At 36.9% G+C, this 18,733-nt stretch overlaps 1 protein-coding gene across 18 annotated transcripts in view; it reads left to right on the top strand.

The window, feature by feature from the left end:
- Positions 1 to 18,733, top strand: part of Celf2 (CUGBP Elav-like family member 2) — an 824,322-nt gene that overhangs the window by 545,527 nt on the left and 260,062 nt on the right. For 7 of the 18 annotated variants that reach the window (XM_041630576.1, XM_041630560.1, XM_041630561.1 and 4 more), the window contains one exon: positions 15,986 to 16,048. The exons of the other annotated variants lie outside the window; for them this stretch is intronic. Coding sequence is in view for 2 of the 7 variants with exons in the window: in XM_041630560.1 (XP_041486494.1) it covers positions 15,986 to 16,048 (63 nt within the window). In the remaining 5 variants the exon portion in view is untranslated. Of the gene's footprint in view, positions 1 to 15,985; positions 16,049 to 18,733 lie in introns of those variants that run through there. 18 annotated transcript variants of the gene reach the window in all.

Here is an 18,733-nt window from a genome sequence, read left to right on the forward strand (position 1 = left end):
AATATAAAATACTGTATCTAAAGAAATTTTGACAAAATATGTCTTTATAATCAAATTGCTCTATTTTCTTTTATTTAATTCTTAAATCATGTTACATGTTTTTACCTAAAATTCCGGACTAAGTGCCTTCTAGCCCTTGTCTCATCTTTTATGTGATTTTATGCGATTGCCAAAGAGAAGTAAGGCTAAAATTAGCTTCGCAGATAATATTCTAGTGCATTAAATAATTGAGGAGGACATGAGATAGTGACTGAACTTTGGCTCCTATAGTCATTCTTACCAAAGTTTTAGTTTAATTTTATATTTTAATATGATGTGTAACAGTGAGGGATTTAATCTTACTAATCTTCTGTTTCTTCACCTGTAAAGTGAGGTAAATAACTAGGGCAGTGAATGAATAAGACCATCCCTGTAATAAAGTGAGCAACAATGCTAACCACAGTTACTATTTCTGTTAAAGCTTTTGAAAGAACATGATCTATTTGGCAAAATAATGCTGGAAAGATTATCAGGTAACAGGGAGTAAAAAAGCTTCAAGAAGAGCAATATAACACAGATACATCACTTTTGCTTTGCTCCTAGAACTATATCATGACTGTTTGAAAATAGAACTATGGTTGCCATTAAATAGAAGTTCAATATAGATTCCTTTGAGGGACCATACCTGTTTATCCCTTATCTGAAGCAACAGAATTGGATATTTTGTAACACTTGTCTGTTTGGGACTCACTATGTTATGTGCTCATTTGAGAGTCCGGATTCTTCTTTCTCTGTATGCTTCCAAGAATAGGAGTGAGTGGAAGAGAAGGTATTCTCAAATGTTCTGGCTTTGTTTTGAAAAGCAACAATAAGCCACAATGTTGCTGTAGCAGAGTTTGAACATTCAAAGATTATCAGACCTTGAGCTCTTTATACTTCAAGCCTTTGCTGCTGTTTGACATTTTTCATCGCTCCCAAAGGTGTTAGCGGTCACTGCTTCTGAAATCACCACAGGTTTTTTTCTTTTTTCTTTTTTAATACAAAATCCAAAATCTGTCCCCAGACTGCTGTTTCAGTGGGTCCAGGTGGGGCTGAGAGTTTGCATTTCTGACAAGTTCCTGAGAGGTGCTAGTGTTGGTGCTGTTGGTCAGGAAACCACATTCTGCCAACTACTGCTCTATGTAATTTGAGTTTTTCCCAGAGTGCATGGCCCAGAGTTAGGCACACAGTATGCGCTCAATAAATGTTGGTTGGTTCACTGCATCTAATGACACTGGGATGAAATATAAAGGGAAGATAAAGTATATTAAGATTCTCATTAGGCGCACTGCCTGATTCTCATTAAGACTGTCCTGATTTCTTTTATGTCCTGGGCATGAGGGCTCAGTGCTAATTTTCATGGCTTCTGTAGTCCCTGAAGTACTATTATTTTCATCTACTCCAAGGTTCTCATTTACCCTTTCTTTTCTTGACTCATTTTCGGCAAATCACTAATAATACTCAATAGAACCCTTAGGACGAATATGTGGATGGGAATTCTTGTACTTTCCAAAGAATTTTGGTGAATAAACTTTAAGTTTGACCATAACTGCTAACATTTGAATGTTACAGGAGAGGATATAAAAAGAAAAATGAATTAGACTTGTAGAGGGAGAATAGTTTGGAATTGCTAAATTCATTGTTTATTTCTCTCACATTTTTCTGAGTGTGAGTACTTGGATATATCTTCACCAGAAAAGAATTTTGCAAGATTGTTTGCCATATCATTTATATGCTTTCTATTAAATCATTTTAGAGGAAAATGGCATTTTCCATCATTAAAACAAGGAAAAGCAGCAACAACCAACCAAACAGAACACAGGGAGCCCCAGACCAGCCTTTGTACAGTTTTAAAGCTTTACCTTTTACAGAAGCTTCATTACACCACTTGAAGAACATAGTATACACAGATCTGAAATGTCTTTTTCACTGACTTTCTGAATGCGATTTTCACTCTGCTCACAGCCAGCGTGTGACTTCAGTTTCCAATGAACTGTTTCCCTCAGAGTCCTGTGACAGTAAGAAGGGTTGTTTTTTTTTTTTTTTTTTTTTTTTTTTTTTTTTTTTTTTTGTGGATGACAAGGACTTCAACAGGAATAAAGCTTTAGTAGAACAAGTTTGAACAGAGTGAAACAGGTATCTTTAATTTGGGACTCCAGAATGTTCGCTGGCTGCTGTACACTGTGAGTATGGAGACAGGGTGTGTTTTCAGAACCTATATAATCATGGAGTCATGTGGTGCTGACACTCAGCTGAACCATTTTTGGAAAGTACTGTGTACATCAGATCCTGCACTGTTTCTCAAGAAGACTCAGGTGTAGAGCTGAACTCTTAGGCTGGTGTGAGGTCCATGGTTTTGTTTTTAGTTAAAGTGGAGAAAAGGGGGTGGTGAGAATCTTTGGAAAGATATAAGGTGGTTAAGAGTTTTTATTTGGTAATTCTCTTACTATTGATAATTCAGGGCCTTTCTGCGATGTTGAGTTCTGGCTAAGGTTTTTTTGAGATACAGATATTTTCATTCCCTATTGCCTTTATTTGGATGAAATTTCATTGTCTTAGTCATCCAGTCTGATGCTATTGCCAGATGTTCTTTTAGAATGAAATGTTGCAGGAAATCTTATATTCGACCCCTTGTATCTGTCAAATTTCAAAATTATGGAAAATTCAACTATCAATTTAAGATTCAACCATTTACATTTTAATCAAGCCCATGAGCTCTCTGCCAAAATGAAGGGGGTGTTCTTTGCCAATTCATATTCTTTTGAGGCTCATTGTTCTACACCACTCCCCTAGTCCCTCCCAAGACTGTATTCTAGTTAGCAATACTCTGCCTGTAATGTTGCTTTTCCCACTTGCTAGAAAATGTCAAGGAGGTATAGTTTGAACTGTGGAGGCTATTAATCTCTATGACAGTGTCAGAGAAAAGAGTTCAGTTTTATAGCTGTAGGTTATTAACACTCCTGACAATAGAAAAGTTGACATTTTTCTTTTCGTTTTAGCTCTTGCATCTTGGGGGGGGGTACTGACAATGAACAGAATATGCACTTTTAGCTGTTTCAATATTGCATATTGCATTTATAAAAGTGATGAGTAACATAATCTGAAAATAGGGTTTTCTCAGGTATTCAGTGTATAGTTGGGCTTTTAATCCCAGAGTGGTTATTATGGATAATGATTATTGTTGCCCTCAGTCTACCTCTGCCCCTCACATAAGGACTATTGGCATCTGGAAAGAGATCAACCTCATTTGACAGCAGTATTATGCTTGTTAAGATTCACTGAACCGTGAAAACACATCCAAAAGACATCTAAGGTAGAATTTAAGAGTACAGGCTTCCTGCTTATCTTCTTCAGGAGTAATTCAAACTTTTTAACTTGATGTATTACAGAGCACTCTTATTTTCTGTTTCAGCCAATCTGGGTCTTATTCACTACCTACAATTATGAGTGTAGGTGTGTGAATTTGTTGGTTTAAAAACTCTAAATTCTACACACATATAAATGTGTTGCATGTAAATGTTTCGAGTATAGAGTTCCCAGTTTAAGTGAATGACAGGAAGCACAAACATTGAAATTGTGAAGAAAACAGAAATTAGGTATTTTACAGCCTTGTTTTGTCTCTGCAAGCTGCTTTCATGTGTGAAAAGCCAAGAAAGCTACAAAATATGTAGAGAATTGAGTGGGATCTTGGGTGTAACCTTTTAACCATGAAATGTTGGCCAGAAGGAAATCAGTTGTTTTCTGTGTATTCTTATGTAACTGTGAACAAACTGTTCCTGCCCCCTCTCGTGTGTGTGTGTGTGTGTGTGTGTGTGTGTTAAGCCTTTACTTTTCCCTTGGTAAAAAGTGAAATGGACACACATTGTTGACAGTGCACTCTGTGTGTGCTTCTCTGTGCCTCTTTCTCCCCCTCAAAATTGAACCTCTCTGTGCTGTTTTCCTCCCTCACATTTCCTAAGTAAGTGTTGGATTGCAGATAGGAGTCTGGACTGAGAGCTCTGGCAGCTTGATTTATAGTAATATTTTACGTACTTGGAAGACTACATACAGCGTGTTCAAGTGTGCTGGAGTCTATCATCATTTTACCTTGTGTTCTAATGTCAACAGGATATTACGAGCCCAGATTCCTTGTTTGTATCTAATCATTTTATCATGAATATAGATGGAAGCCATGCTAAAGACATAGCTTGTGAAAGCAGTATGAACCAATACTTCAGATTTTCTCTAGTCTGAATCATTCCATAAAATGCCTTGTAGTGCAAATTCTAATTGTTTTTAATGATAAAAATCAGAAGTCAAATATTAGAGGGGTGAAAGCTGAAAGATCAGACATGCAGAGCAGCCAGCCACTAGTTCTTACCTCTACAAAATCCTCAGACTGAATGCCCTGAGCTCCTGTCTCCTCCCACCATATATTCCCATCCATTTCACTTCCCTTTTCCACCTTCCTAGTGCTGGGATTTAGGGTGTGAGCCACTACTGCTTGGCTCAGTGTTCTTTTGTAGACTTATTCAGTCTTGTGTAGCCCACGGTGACCTTTAACTCACAGAGATCCCTCTACCTCTGTTTCCCTAAAGGTGTGTGCCACCACTGCCTGGCCTCTGGCTAACTAGTGGCTTAGGGCCACACTCTAATCCTTAGGCAAGCTTTATTTGTTACAGCACAAACAAAGTATCACCACAAGGCCTTTATTTAATGTTTTTGTTCTTCCCCCCTTTTTCTTGCAACTATGTGTCTCAGTGTGTTGCTATCTTCCTGAGTTGCTTTTCTTAAAAAAGTTACTTATAATTTGGTATATGTATCTCTCATTTTCTTTACTACCAAGTGTTTCCTGTACATACTATGCATGTAGGCTTTCTTTGGGCAGTCATTTTTTTAATAGGATATTTATGTATTATTGCTTAAGGAGAAGCCCATGTTAAATGTGATAAAACGTGTAAAATATATCTTTACACTTAAGAGAGAGCTAGACCATTACCAGTATGCAGAACTATTAATATCTTCATAGATATCTATTAATATAGATAACTATTAATATATTCATAGATTTTCATTGTCCATGTCCTTTCTCAGGGATGTCAGAGTACTTGCTGGTCACACATAGCACCTGTGACTGACCCATCAGGTGTTCAGAGGACAAGCAGAGGCAGGCATTACTTGAGTGGTTTTATCTGGATTTGGGGCTCAGCTGGACTGCTATAGCTTTCTTGCTACCTCTGGGATTCTTGACAACCTGGCCTCCTGCTAAGGGCAGGGAACCTAATGGCAATGAGAGGAATTAATGAGCCACTGAAAATCTGGCTGAGAACAGAATATTGCTTGTGTCCCAAACTCTTTGTCCCTAAAGTTTTCAGAGGACCCCAGTGTAAATGGTTTAAAAACATCATGTTTGTGTTGATCTCTTTTGAATGGCAAAAGAAAATGGAACATTTAAAAATCATTAAACCACATTGCTTGAGCATTATGTTGAGCTTGGGTTTTAGATCCTTCTAGGACATGCATAAGATGCTTGTTGCAACTAAAAGACAGAAATTGTGGAGAGTAGAAGATATTTCTGTTATACTGTGACTTTTCTTGAGCCTAGTATGTTTCAGTTTGGTTCTTCTGGACTGTGTCTACTGTTGGGGGTGCAGGGTATTTCCTGTTCCTTCACAGCTATAGGCAATAGGTTCTTCTGTAGAGCGTGTCTCTGTCAGCGCTGAGTGGTTCTTTCTTCTCCATACGGCAGCACCATTCTTACCGTTGGATCTTTATGCCACTCAGCTTTGTGTTCATCCCCACGCCCTTCGACTTCTCACAGCTGGATCAATAATTTAGCAACCTGTCCTGTGGAGTCATGCCTATTCTCACAGTATTCAGTGGTTACCTTTACTTAGTCTACAAACTGCAGTATTTCTTGCCTTGTCTCCTTTTCATTCACTGCATCAATGAGCCTGACTCTCATTACCTGCCTTTTTTTCTTTTACCCTTATTTGTCCCACATAAAGCTACCACAAAAACCCAAACTGAGAGAGAAATACACCTGTTGTTAAGACTGGTCCTGTTTTAATCAGTCAGATTAAGATGCATGGAAATGCAAATGAACAGTCCCATGGCTGAGCATTGCTGTCTTTAAAGCACGAGAACAAGTAATTCAGTGGGGGAGAAATTTGACTCTGGAAGGGGGAAAGATTCTGAATGAAGATCTGTAGTTCTTGATTTCCTCAAAACAATAGCCACTGTTGAAAAGACTTGCCTTTTGGAGGCTTATTAAACAGGGAATTCACAAACCAACTATGCAATTATATGTCTGTTACTTTGGAAACTTAATTTCACTTGAAGCACTTTTTTCACATTTGAATATTGCTTAGTTGAATCATAGATGCATGTCTTTCAGTTTCTACTCACTATAATTTATACAAGACTTTTAATTCTTATGGTGACTTAGCTTTTAGTTTTACTTCTCTTAATGAGCTGCCTTAAATAAAATACAATAATCTAACTAGTTTGTGAATATCAATATGTTGTCTCAATTTAACCTATTCAGTGGATATTGAGTAAACATGTGTACCAAGTAAGGAGGGAAGGTACTTGCAGGTAGAGTTTTCCTGTGGCGCAACTGCTCTCAAACACACTGAGGCTTATGTTAATTACAAATGCCCAGCCCATAGCACAGGATTGTTACTAGCTAACTTTTATATTTTAATTAACCCATATTTCTTATCTACACTCTGCCAGGTGACGTGGTACCTTTTCTCAGCACAGCATGCCCATCTTGCTTCTCTCTGCCCCTGGCTTTAGACTCCAACTCTGCCCTTCTTCTTCCTATCTTTCTCAGCTTGGCTTTCCCGCCTAACTTTATCTTGCTCAGCTTTTGGCCAGTCAGCTTTTTATTAAATCAGTTGTAGTGACACATATTCACAGTGTACAGAAGGATTATTACATAGCAGATACTATTTTGATAAGGTTTCAGAACAGATAAAGTTCTGATTATAGGTTTTATTATATTCCAAATGCTAAATTTGCATTTATTACATTTGAAACTATCTTATAAATTTTATTTGTGTGACTTATTACCAAAGATTTAAAGTGTCGGTGGAGCCAATTGAACACTGAGGATGAAAGTTTTGAGTTCTAGATAAGAGACTTTCGTATTTCCTCTATGAGATTAATCATTTGATGGTTCTAAGTCTTGAAAGATTTTTGTTTTCATGTGTATGTGTATAAAATATGTAAGAATTTTATAAAACTGGTTTTATAAGTACGGAATATCTGAGAGAAAGTAAGGAGTAGAGACCGTTTTCCATGGAGTAAAAGAGCTATTACTTACCCTGGTTCTTAGTTATTGTGCTGCAGCTTTGTTTGATCCTGACACCCGAGACTGTAGTTTCATTTCTTCTTACCAATCTCTAGGTTTTTGAACACCAGAGTGAAAAATCTCACGCATGTTTCTTTACACGATTGTTGTGAGGACTTTAGGTGGTGGCTTTTGGGTTCTCAGATGGATTTTTACCCAGTAACACCTAACAAGTGCAATATTTTAAAGTGAAAACCTAGTTTCGTCTAGGCAAAGTAGAATTCTATTCTTGAATAGTTTTAGTCAAACTGACACTTAAGACTTCGGTGAATGTCTCTAGTGGTAACCATATAAGAACTGTACAGCAAAGTTGGTTTTATGTCTTGTTTGATTCAAGCATGGCTCCAAAGTAGTGTCCTGATATTATAGTGGAGTTTATAGTAGGTCACTGTAACCTGGGAAGACCATGCAGTGGATTGGAGTCTAGAACTAGTATGCCATGCCGTAGAGAGCACCTGATTTCAGTATCTACTGTTTTCCTCACAGTATTTTGCACCTGCTCTTTACTCGAATTTCAGAACTTGTTAGTAACCTGAAATTGAAAGCCCATATTATGCTGTTTAATTTACCTCTTTAATTTTTTTTGATGTTCTGTTCATTATTTCAAATATCTGTTCTTTAGAAAATCAAGGTTGTGACAAAGTTTTGTTCTCACAGGGTGGAGGAGACCTTAAGAAAACCAATTCACCTATAGCTTAAAGTTGGAAATCATAACCACTGTGACTTTGTGATGTTTTCTCTGGACTTTTTCCTCCCACACACTTTCACAACAATATGTCACATATTAGCATTCTTTTGTTGTTTGGGTAGACTGTTAATTAGTTTTCCCTCAATTGACCATCTCTTCCATTAAGCAAATGAAATGCCCTGATATTTTTATGTTTTCTAGGACAGAATCCTCCTTTGTACTGCTGTTGGCCTTTCTATAACCTGAGGAGCATAACTAAGAAAATAAAATGCATCCAAATGCATTCAGCACCATTTTTAACTATGTTAATTAGGAGAAATGTCTAACTTTTTCTTTTTAAGACTCCCAGGGTTAAGCTAACAGAACTGTACATCAACAAAGTTCAATCATTGTATAAAACATGGATTTTCAAGGAACTAAACCAATCTCTTTGAACATTTGCAGATATTTTATTTTTCTTTGGTAGCTCATCTTGAGTATGTTTGACAGTTCTGTTTATAGGCTTTACTAATGTTATTATGAATACTAGGTTTGCATTATTTTGTAAAATAAATAAAAATAGCCTGGTATGGTAAGAAATATTGTTTGTAATCCCACCACTTGGCAGGCTGAAAAGCAGGAGGAGCAACACTTCAGGGCCACCTTGGACTACATAGCACGTTCCAGGCTACCCTTGGTTGTATTATGATACTCAATCTCAAAAACAGGGTAGAAGTGGAGAAGTGCAGAAAGAAAGAAAAGAAACTCTACTTTGATATCAAATATAACCACAACTAATTTTAATATGCAATTGCTAATATTTTTAGAAAGCAACACATTTCCAAGTTTTTCAAGTTGTGAGGAGTAAATTAATATACATAAACCATTTAGCATAGAGCCTGGCATATAGGAAATATACTAGATTCTATGTTAAAGCTGTTACATATTTGCATAGCCATCATAGGATACACAGCAAATGTCTTTTTATTTCATCCTACCTCTTCCTAGTTAGAGCTTTGGTTTTTCATTTCTCTTTTCTTTACCTTGCCATCCCATGATTACTTACTTCAGTGTAATTAGGAATAGGTCATTGATACTTATATGGCAGAGGTTTCTGGACTCAGAGAGACCTGTATAAAAGTACCTTGGCTCATGCTGTGTAATTTAGATCAACCTCTAACTTTCAGTCCCCCTGCTCAGCCTCCCAGAGGCTTAGCATGGTGTCTACCACCATGTAGTCTCTAGATTTTGCTTTGACAATAAAAGACTTTTAAAAGTACCTATCAGTCATTTATTTCATATTTTTAAAAGTAATGGATGATAAATATAAATTAATATTTTCTTTTAGATAATTTCTGGGTGCAGTGACATGTAATTTTAGCACTTGGTTAGTAGAAGCAAGGGATCAGTAGTTCAAGATCATTCTCAGCTGCATAGTGACTTTGATGCCTGCCTAGGCTGTTGTGAACCCCTGTCTAAAAAAACCTAAGAGAAAGAAAAGTATAATGTCTTAATCCCACTTCATAGTGGCCTAGGGGAAACTCTGTGGCAGACATGTGGTCTGTGTACTGTACTGTACAAAATTCAAGAGACCCAAATGAAGGACATGGCAAGGGAATGAGATGTTCCAACACTTCTCCACTGTGTTCTGTGAGATATGCCTGTGAATTATTGTTGATTCTAAAATTGATTATATTGTGAATAGAATGGCCATAATGTGTAACCCTTATGTTTATATATTTGTGTCAGTTTCTTGTTCACTAGAAAACAGAAGAGTTAAGAAATACATTCTAATGTTTTGTTTTCCCTCCTTTTCTATTTTACTATTCAGTATGAATTACAAGTGAAAAACATTCACACAAAATTGATAGGTAGGTTTTACATTTGTAGAATGTCTTTAAAAGTCAAAATTGATATTCTTCATCCTTTATTTTGCATTATGTTATCTTCATATTCAGATTTTACGAACATGATGATATTTCTTTCTCCAAAATTTCTGAATTGAAATAACAGAGAAGAGTGATAGAATATATTGGTTTGGTGCAATGTCATACATATAGTTTTAATATTGACAGACATCCCAGGATAAAGGAAGTGCATTTTCTTCTTAAAGAATTTTTTTTGGCTATCCATGTGCCCTAATACTTCATGTGCTTGTGAGTGGGTAAGCAGAATAGTTGAGCTTAACTTGAATGCTTTTTATGATCTAAACCTAATATTATGTGAAATTAAACCTGAAGAAGAAAAGAGAATTTTATTTTGCTGGCCCAAAGTTTTGATGACATCTAGACAATATGGCAGAGTTAGTAAACTCGGTGCAAATATATTGCGCCCATGCTAAGAGCTCTTGGACGTGCATGTTTTGCTTCCTTTCCCTCTCCCTATCTGTAGTATCCCCTGTCTAGCCATTTCTAAAGGTTCCTTTTTAGTCCCAACTGCTGTATTATTTAAATCCCATCTACAGCACTCACTACAAGCAGTGCTCAAATCTGCTTTTGTATTGGAAAACAAAGCTTTAAAAGCAGCCAGGGGAACCACATGGTAGAGTAGTGATTTTGTGACAATGGCCTAAATCCAAAAAGTGCATTTAGAGTTTTTGTTTATTTTAGGTAGAATTGACTACAGCATGTTTGTCCATTTAAAATAGAAAATTCTTTTTTGGAGAGTCTGAATTTCTATTACATGTTGGGCTGGGCTGTGTGTTTCTCATGTACCTATATCTCATAGTCTATAAAAATCTTTAGTGTGCACTTATGATCATACAAATAATTTATTCTGCATCTAGTGATGCCCTTTTATATTCTGTGCTATTTATAGGGTTATTCTATAACCTATATGAAATGTTCTCATGCAAAATAAATAAATAGCTATATTTTTATAAATAACATCTTCTTTTTTAAAAATGCATAGTTGGGAATTTGTAGCAAATTACATGTTCTGTAGTTTGTAATCCATCAGTGGGTAATGATTTCTCATCCAAGCCTTTCTACATTGACAAATAAAGAGAAGTAAATTTAAGATTCAGTTAAAAGCATAAGTGCTATAATATGCACTGGTAATGCAAAAGGTGGGAGAGAAATGAATGTGTTACTGAATCTTTAAGGAACCTTTATGTGATAAGGAGGACTTGGACTGTATAACAAGAGAACTGAGATGATAAAGGCTAAGAATGAAAGGATTACAAAGAATGCAGATGCATTTCTTGTTAGAAGTCTTCCACAACATTTTAGAGCATGCAAGACTGAAGGGATTCATTTTCATTAACCACTAATCATAAGAGGTAAAGAGGATGATAACTGCAAGTGTTCGAAACAACCCATTCTGAATGATTATTGTATTCTAATCAGAGTCTGAGTGGACATACACATTAGAAATAATTCTTGAATGTAAACCAGAAAAGAAAGCACGAGACCAGGCAAGTTTTATGAAGTGAAAGGCAAGTGCCTTCAAGAGGAACATCCTGTACTAAGCCCAGATAGTAACCAGATGCAAAGCTAACCAGCTCCTAACCAGATGCTTCTGGGGGTGTTGAGAACTAGTGCACCAAGGAGTCCAGTCACATGCTGCCAGTGGATTCCAAGTTGTTTGGGCCTCAAAGAGGCTGTGCTAGCTGGTTAGTAAGGAGCAGTGCCTGGAGGGTATGGTACCCTCTCTGTGTCAGAAGATCACCTGCCCGATGAAAACATTTTGTCTTGAGAGAAGCAGATACAGCACAGCCCCTGGTGGGGTAAGAGGGACACAGCCCAGGTTTTGAGAAATAGCTCCATAGCTACTGAACTGGTGCGGGTCAGAGGAGGTGTGCTCAAGTGTAAGAGCTCTATGGAAGCCTCTGGGAAATGTGTGGTTTTTTAGTTTGCGGGGTGGGTAAGAGAGGGGTTGGAGGCCAGTGAGACCATAGAATTCTAACCCCAAATTCCTAACCTCTTTTTGTGGGAATATGACCTTTGCCTGAGGATACAGTATTATCATGACCAGTCCTACAGTCACCTTGAGAAATTATCAATTCCTTAAAAGTTAATCTATATATAAAGAAGAGAAAAAGGAAAACAAGTTAATGGCATTATAAACATATAAACCACTGTTTTAGAACTCTCACAGAGAAGCCCCTGCAATGTTTTGTGAGAGAGGATGCTATTTGAATGAATGCTAACCCACGGAGAATGCATGGCGTTTATGGGTACAAACACTGATTGTGTTCTCAAAGATATTGCCGTAGAAGCAACTTCTTTTTTTCCTGATGAAGGTTTTGAGTGCAGATTTTTTAAATATGAGGAAGCAATGTAGTGATAGTGATTGTCAGATTATGATTTGGGACTAATAGGATTCACAAAATATTTTTAAAAGCTTTTATTCTCCAAACCCCAGAATCATTCCTTTAACTCATGTTACCAGAAAAACGCATGCTAAGATGCTGTATCCAACAAGATTCTGACATGTACTAGCAGTTTTCCAAGAACAGTTATATGTAGCAAGCGAAACTACTTTTCACTGTTAGAAAGATTTGCTAAATTAAATGAGTTTTTTTTTGTTTTCTCCATTTTTATCCTGCCTAAACTTTACATTGTCTGAAAAGAAATAAGAGGCTAAACATAATGGAAATATTGCCTTAATCAATTAGGAATATGTTATGAGAAGGAAAAAATATGCAAAACTCTAATTTAAGACCTTCTCTTCGGAGCCATTGTTCAATGTTTAAATGTGATGTAAAAGAGTTTACTCTTTATTTATTATAAATAAATGACAGACCATTTAGCCTGATCTCAGCCATGGAACAAAATTTTAAGTACTGTTGTATCTACAAATTGTTTTCCTACAGGTACAGTATGTTCAGTTGTACCTGCCCATGTGTATTTTTCTTGATTTAAAAAAGAGATTCATTTTAAAGAGTTACACTATATTTGCATCCTATTGTGCATCTCTTAGCTCTACTTGCTTTCCTTTGATGTGTTATATTAAAGTATAAAGTACAGTTTTTCACTAATCACACTTTGGGAGTGACATTGCTTACTATTCTTTGGATATGAGACAAACTGTAGAAGCAGTTAAGACTGTCAGTGTTCTGTGCTAGAAAACAGAACTATTACTCAGACACAGACATCCCTGTTCACATTGCACCACGTTTTCCATCCTCTACTTGTGTCTGCCACTTGATGATGCTGTTTCAGTGAGTCAGCTAACGTGTGCACTCTATTCCTTAATCCCTGATTTTTCCACTTGATTTGTATGAAATCAAATGTTTGTTTTGGAATGGAGAGAGAGTACTTCAGTGTGTTTATCTTTACAGTGTACCTAATAATTTGGCCTACCTCACAATGATGATGGGAAGTTTGAGATATTTTGTTAAGCTGGAAAGCAAATTTTGCAGAGTATTTACTAAGCAAGTAAAAATAGACAGTGGGCTTTTTTTCTCATAATGGAAGTATTTTTGCTTGCCTCATAGTCCTTAATGAAAACCCACTTGAAGCAGAAATTAGGAGAGATGGTGAAAGCATATCCGATGTTAATGTTCCCCACCATGGAGGAGGATTTAAAGCCTTCTCTGGAGTTGTGCAACTGCAGTCAGCTTGTGGCCGCACACTCCAGAGTGTGCCCTGGAGACAGAAGGTGCAGGGAATATGCAAGGATTTTCTGTCTGTCAGAGGCAGGCTTAGCCTCGGGCTTCTGGAGAGTGGAGAGTGCTGTTACTTCTCCAAACTTTTCAGCAAGTTTTGACTGTCTGATCTCAGATGTAAGTTTCCATCTTCTGACAGTGTTCCTGAATGATGGCATGGTGCTTTAAAATTTAAATGACAAAAGTTTATCAAATTTGGCTTTGGTTTCAATCTTGAGTTGCTGGTCTGTCACAGGGAAGATAATTAAAAGTATTGAATTGGCTCATACTTTTCTTTCTTGTACTCATTTAATACAGAAGCTTAGCTAAAATGTTCGTTTTTGAAATTAGGAGGAAGAAGGAAGAGAAAGGAAAGAGGAAGAAAAGAGAAATGTAAAAAGTTCAGTGCTGTGAACCAACTTCTGCCTGCGAGGGTTGTGCGCAGAGCATGGCATTCGAAGGCAGAGCTCAGTTTATCCCATGCTGCCACACAACATTTTGTCCTCAGACAGCAGAATTTTATTCTGTTCTCCTGCCTGAGATACCATGGCATGCTTTGCATTTTATTTGTCCAGAGATACTGAGTAAACATCACTTAATCCCTGCTCCATAGAGTTGCTGGGGGTACTTTATTCCAGCACAAAAGCCATTGTACTTCCTGAGGACTGAGGTAGTCATGGGCAAGATTCTGTCATTGTAGTGTAGCTGACTATAGAAAAAGGGTATTTTAGTTGTGGGAAATGTCTTCTGTGGTGCAGAGTCCTAATAATGCTGACGTTCTGGCCTTTCAGTGCCACAGCTTTTATAACTGCTGCCACTCTTAACAATTCAGGGTCATCCTCCGAGATGCTTTTGAGGAGCAAAGTTTAGAAAATATGCATGCTACATGTAAAGAGGTGGAAGCCTGTTAAATATTTGTTCCCAATTTGAAATCTGTGAACTACTTTGAAATCATTAAATGAAAGATACTGATTTGAAATGGTTAAACAACAGCTATACTACTTGTGATTTTCCTATTAAAACAGGCATAGAAGCATTAAAAGTCATTATTGAAGCCGTAGTATTTTAATTACCTATTTCTATTTCAAACATCTCTGCCTGTTAGACATCATGTATATAATTTTCCTTTTAAGAGTAATTTGGGACTACAAATTTTATGTGAAAGCATTGTAGAAATAAGGTTTATTTCTTCATTTGATAGTAAATAGAACATAATTAGGATATGCTTTCATATTTTAAGTTCAAATATCAGACTTTTCTGGAATGTCACTCCAGTATGGCAAATATCTTTAAATTAAAAGAAAACTTTTCTGGTTTTTCAGTGTAGGTAAGAGTGTTGTAAACAGAGCACATTCATTTCTTGGCCACCCAGACCCAAATAATCGCACAGAAACTGTATTAATTTCAACACTGTTTACTAATGACTCAGGAGTATGTCTAGCTAGCTCTTATATCTTAAGCCATTTCTATTATTTTATATTTTACCACGAGGCTTGTGGTTTGTTACCTCTTGCTTCTTGGGCAGCTACATGGTGTCTGTCTGACTCTGCCTTCTCTCTCTGTATAGCTCTGTTCAGATTTCACATCTGCTTTACTCTGCTAAGCCATTGGTCAAAACAGCTCCTTTATTAATCAATAGTACTAAAACATATTCACAGCATACAGAGGAGAATCCCACATCAGAGTATTGAATATTTAGGAATTCAGTATGGCCAGACACATGCCTATAATCCCAGCACCTGTGAAGTAAAGACAGAGGCACGAATGTCACTTTGAGTTCAGGTCAGCCAAGAAGTGAGACCTTGTTTAAAAAAAACAAATAATCATTGTTATACCAAGAGATCAGTGGTTGATGTTTTTGTATATACATGAGCTTCATTCACCTAAGTAGTATTTTAAAAACTCTAATATTTGGATCCTTTTCTGACTAGCTAACTCATAGTCTCTGAAAGTGGAGCTTTAATATCTTTGCTTTGTTTTACCTTAGGCAGGAAGAGGTAGAAAATATATGTACTTTCTATACTCCGTATAAATAATCTCATGTTCCATAGCACCCTCAGCACTGTGCTCGCTAGTGGACTTATAGTCATTCAATAGCACAGCAAATGCTAATCATTCATAAGTTTGTTCAGAAAATAACTTGCGTGTCTGCCATATATGTCAGGCCTGACTGTCAGCTCCTCTGGAAAAGACTCACCAGGATATCATCCTATAGTTTATATTTCTTGTTGTTGATGAAACATATTTTAGTTTTCTTTAAATATAAATGTACCACTAATAGAATCATCTCATTTTTAGCATATTTAAGGTAATTTGTGGGTACAGGCTGAGTTTTCTAATCAGCTCACAGGGCCTCACCTTTTTTTTCTTTTAGACTTTTGGATCTTGTTTCTTCTCAACCACATTCTTTATTTGGATCGAATCACTATTTACCAAGGTCAGTCCCACCATCATTCCCCTCGTAATGAGTATGGGATAGTTATTTAGTCAATGAATTATATTTTGTTTGCCTGTGATAGGAATGGGCGGGGGCTCAGCAGTCAACAATATTCACAGTCTTTTTAGAGGATCTGACTTTGGTTCCCACCACCCACATCAAGGGACTTATAACCAGCTATAAATCCAACACCAGGGTTCTTGATCCCCTGGTTAAGCCTTCTGAGAACAACTTCATGAGTGTGCATGAACACGCGCACACACACACACACACACACACACACACACACACGCATACTCACACACACAATAATTGAATGAAAATATAAAGAAACACTTGATTGCCTTTGTCACTGTAGAACTCCAGGCTCCAAAGTTAAAGCCAGATAGCATGCCTTTTTTGAAAAATGAGATTTCAAAAAGTATCATTCAAGTTTGAAAGATTTTGAGTGATGACTTAGCAGGAAAAGGCACTTGCAGTCAAACCTGACATCCTGAGTTTCATTTCTGGGATCCACAAAGTAGAAGGACAAAGCCCAATTCTTCAAATTGTTCTCTGACCGCTGTATGTGCACTCTTCCAACACAAAATAAAGATGTAATTTGAGAAAATTAAATATTTGAAATTATCCTGGTATTTTGAACTGTTCAGCTTCAAGTGTAGCCTAATCATCATAGTCTCTTCTGCATACTGATAACAGTCTCTCCACTCTCAATAACTATAAAAATCTTGATATATAGAGCATGAACATCAGGGATAAATGCACATTCAATTAGGCCAGAGCCTCTTTACTGACCTAAATAACAGTTCATTCATGAGATAATGTGACTTGCAGCCAGAGAGAGAAATCTATTGCCTGAGCTGGGGAAGCCTGGCTTAGCACAAACTCTTCAGTGGTCAGGAAATCATCTAAAATTTGACCAGGCAGAAAAAGATTGCAGAGCTTTATGGGTCTGGTCTCTATTTCAAAAATAGTTCTTTCTCAAGTTATATGTGTAATTAGTCATCTAGATTAGACCTGGTAATCCTGCAGTCTATGCCTTTATTATTACAGAATTCCTTGTTATCAAAAGAATTTGGTGATTAAGCAATTTTTATATTTAAAATTATATATATAAATTATATATATATTTTATATTACATATATAATCTTCGGGAGTTTCACATTTTGTCAAAGAATTTCTTCTTTAGAGAATTGGTTAATTTATCTTGGGAGTTTGGGATAGCCTTAATACTAGAAGAACCTCAGATTCTTTGGGGAAAAAAAGAGATTGACAGAAATAAATACACAAAACAAGTTAATATCCAGTGAATAATCCAATTTGTGCCTAGAGGATTTTCTGGATCATTTAGTGGTTTTTGATGTGTTGGTGTCAAAATGACAAAATGGCAAGATATGGTTTTACTTTTAGAACCAGCAAGGGGAAACTTAAATCTAAAATGAAGTTCAGACTTCATTTATTCAACAAGTGTTTATAGACTATCAGGGAACAAAGGGGACAAGTTGTCCCAGCTTTATGGAATATATAGTCTGATAGAAGAAACAGAAAACTGATGATGCAACAACTGTGTTAAAAAGTACATGCTCTAGAGAAGTTAGAGCAGCTCAGGGAATTGGGTGAGGGAGTGGTTAAATATATCAGTATAGGCTTTATGTGAAAGGGGATTCATGAAGAAAACCAAAGGCGTAAAAGGTGTACCATTTGGTAATATCAGGACAGTCCATGCAGAAGGTACATCCAGGGAAAATGCTCTGTGAAACAGGAATGCTGGCACAAGAGCCTGAGAACAGCTGTGGTAGTTGTGGAGCTGTCTGGATGGGCAGAAGATAGGGAAACATGGGCACAGGAGTGTCCAGACTACCTAGGACCTTGCAAAAATTTGATTTTATCAGTGCATGGAAAGCCTTTGAAAGCGATTGAGTAGAAAAGCAAGTGATATGATCACACATATGTCTTGATGTTTATCAGAATTTTTTACCTTAAGTTGTATCTTTTCTGGACTGCCAAGCACCAATTCCCATGCCTGAATGCTAGACAGAAATTACAAATTGGCCTGGAAGTACATGCAGGACCTTATGGCTCTGGCTCCCTCCCTATCTTCATCCCACTTTCTCCCTCCCTCCACCCTTCCCTCCATCCATCCACCCTTTCATGTGTGTGTGTTTATGTGTTGATCATTGGGGATGGAGAGCGAGACAGGGTCAGCTGCTACTTGAGTTAGTTTAGTGTGAGACATTGTCAAAGTTTGACCAAATTATAACATAATTTTCTCTCTCCCAGAAAGTGTGGATTTGGGGTGGAAATGCTGGATTAATTGTTTTACATGTGCCTGCATGTGCTCATGTTGGATCTTCTCCTTCCTTACTGATTGGTATAGCTATTGTTGGGTTGAAGCAAAACAATCAAGATAACACTTTTCTTGGCTCTGCAATAATTGTCATGTGGTATGATAAATGCTTCTGCCTAAAAGTAGAAATTATGTAGAGGGGTTGAATTTGTGACTTTTGGTTCTCTCTCAATTTCTTCCAACATCAAGTTATATTTAATGTCACTCCAATTTTTTTATGGCTATTGATGTCACCTCATGACTTTGCTGTTACATTTTGAAAGGAGGGTGCAAAGTCTTTAATAGAAATGTATGAGGTGAAATAAGTTCCAAGTAGGAAGCCATTATAGCTAAGAAG

Source organism: Microtus oregoni, unplaced genomic scaffold (genome assembly GCF_018167655.1).
Source record: "Microtus oregoni isolate MIOR12 unplaced genomic scaffold, Mior012 000035F_ref0000213, whole genome shotgun sequence".
NCBI lineage: Eukaryota > Metazoa > Chordata > Mammalia > Rodentia > Cricetidae > Microtus > Microtus oregoni.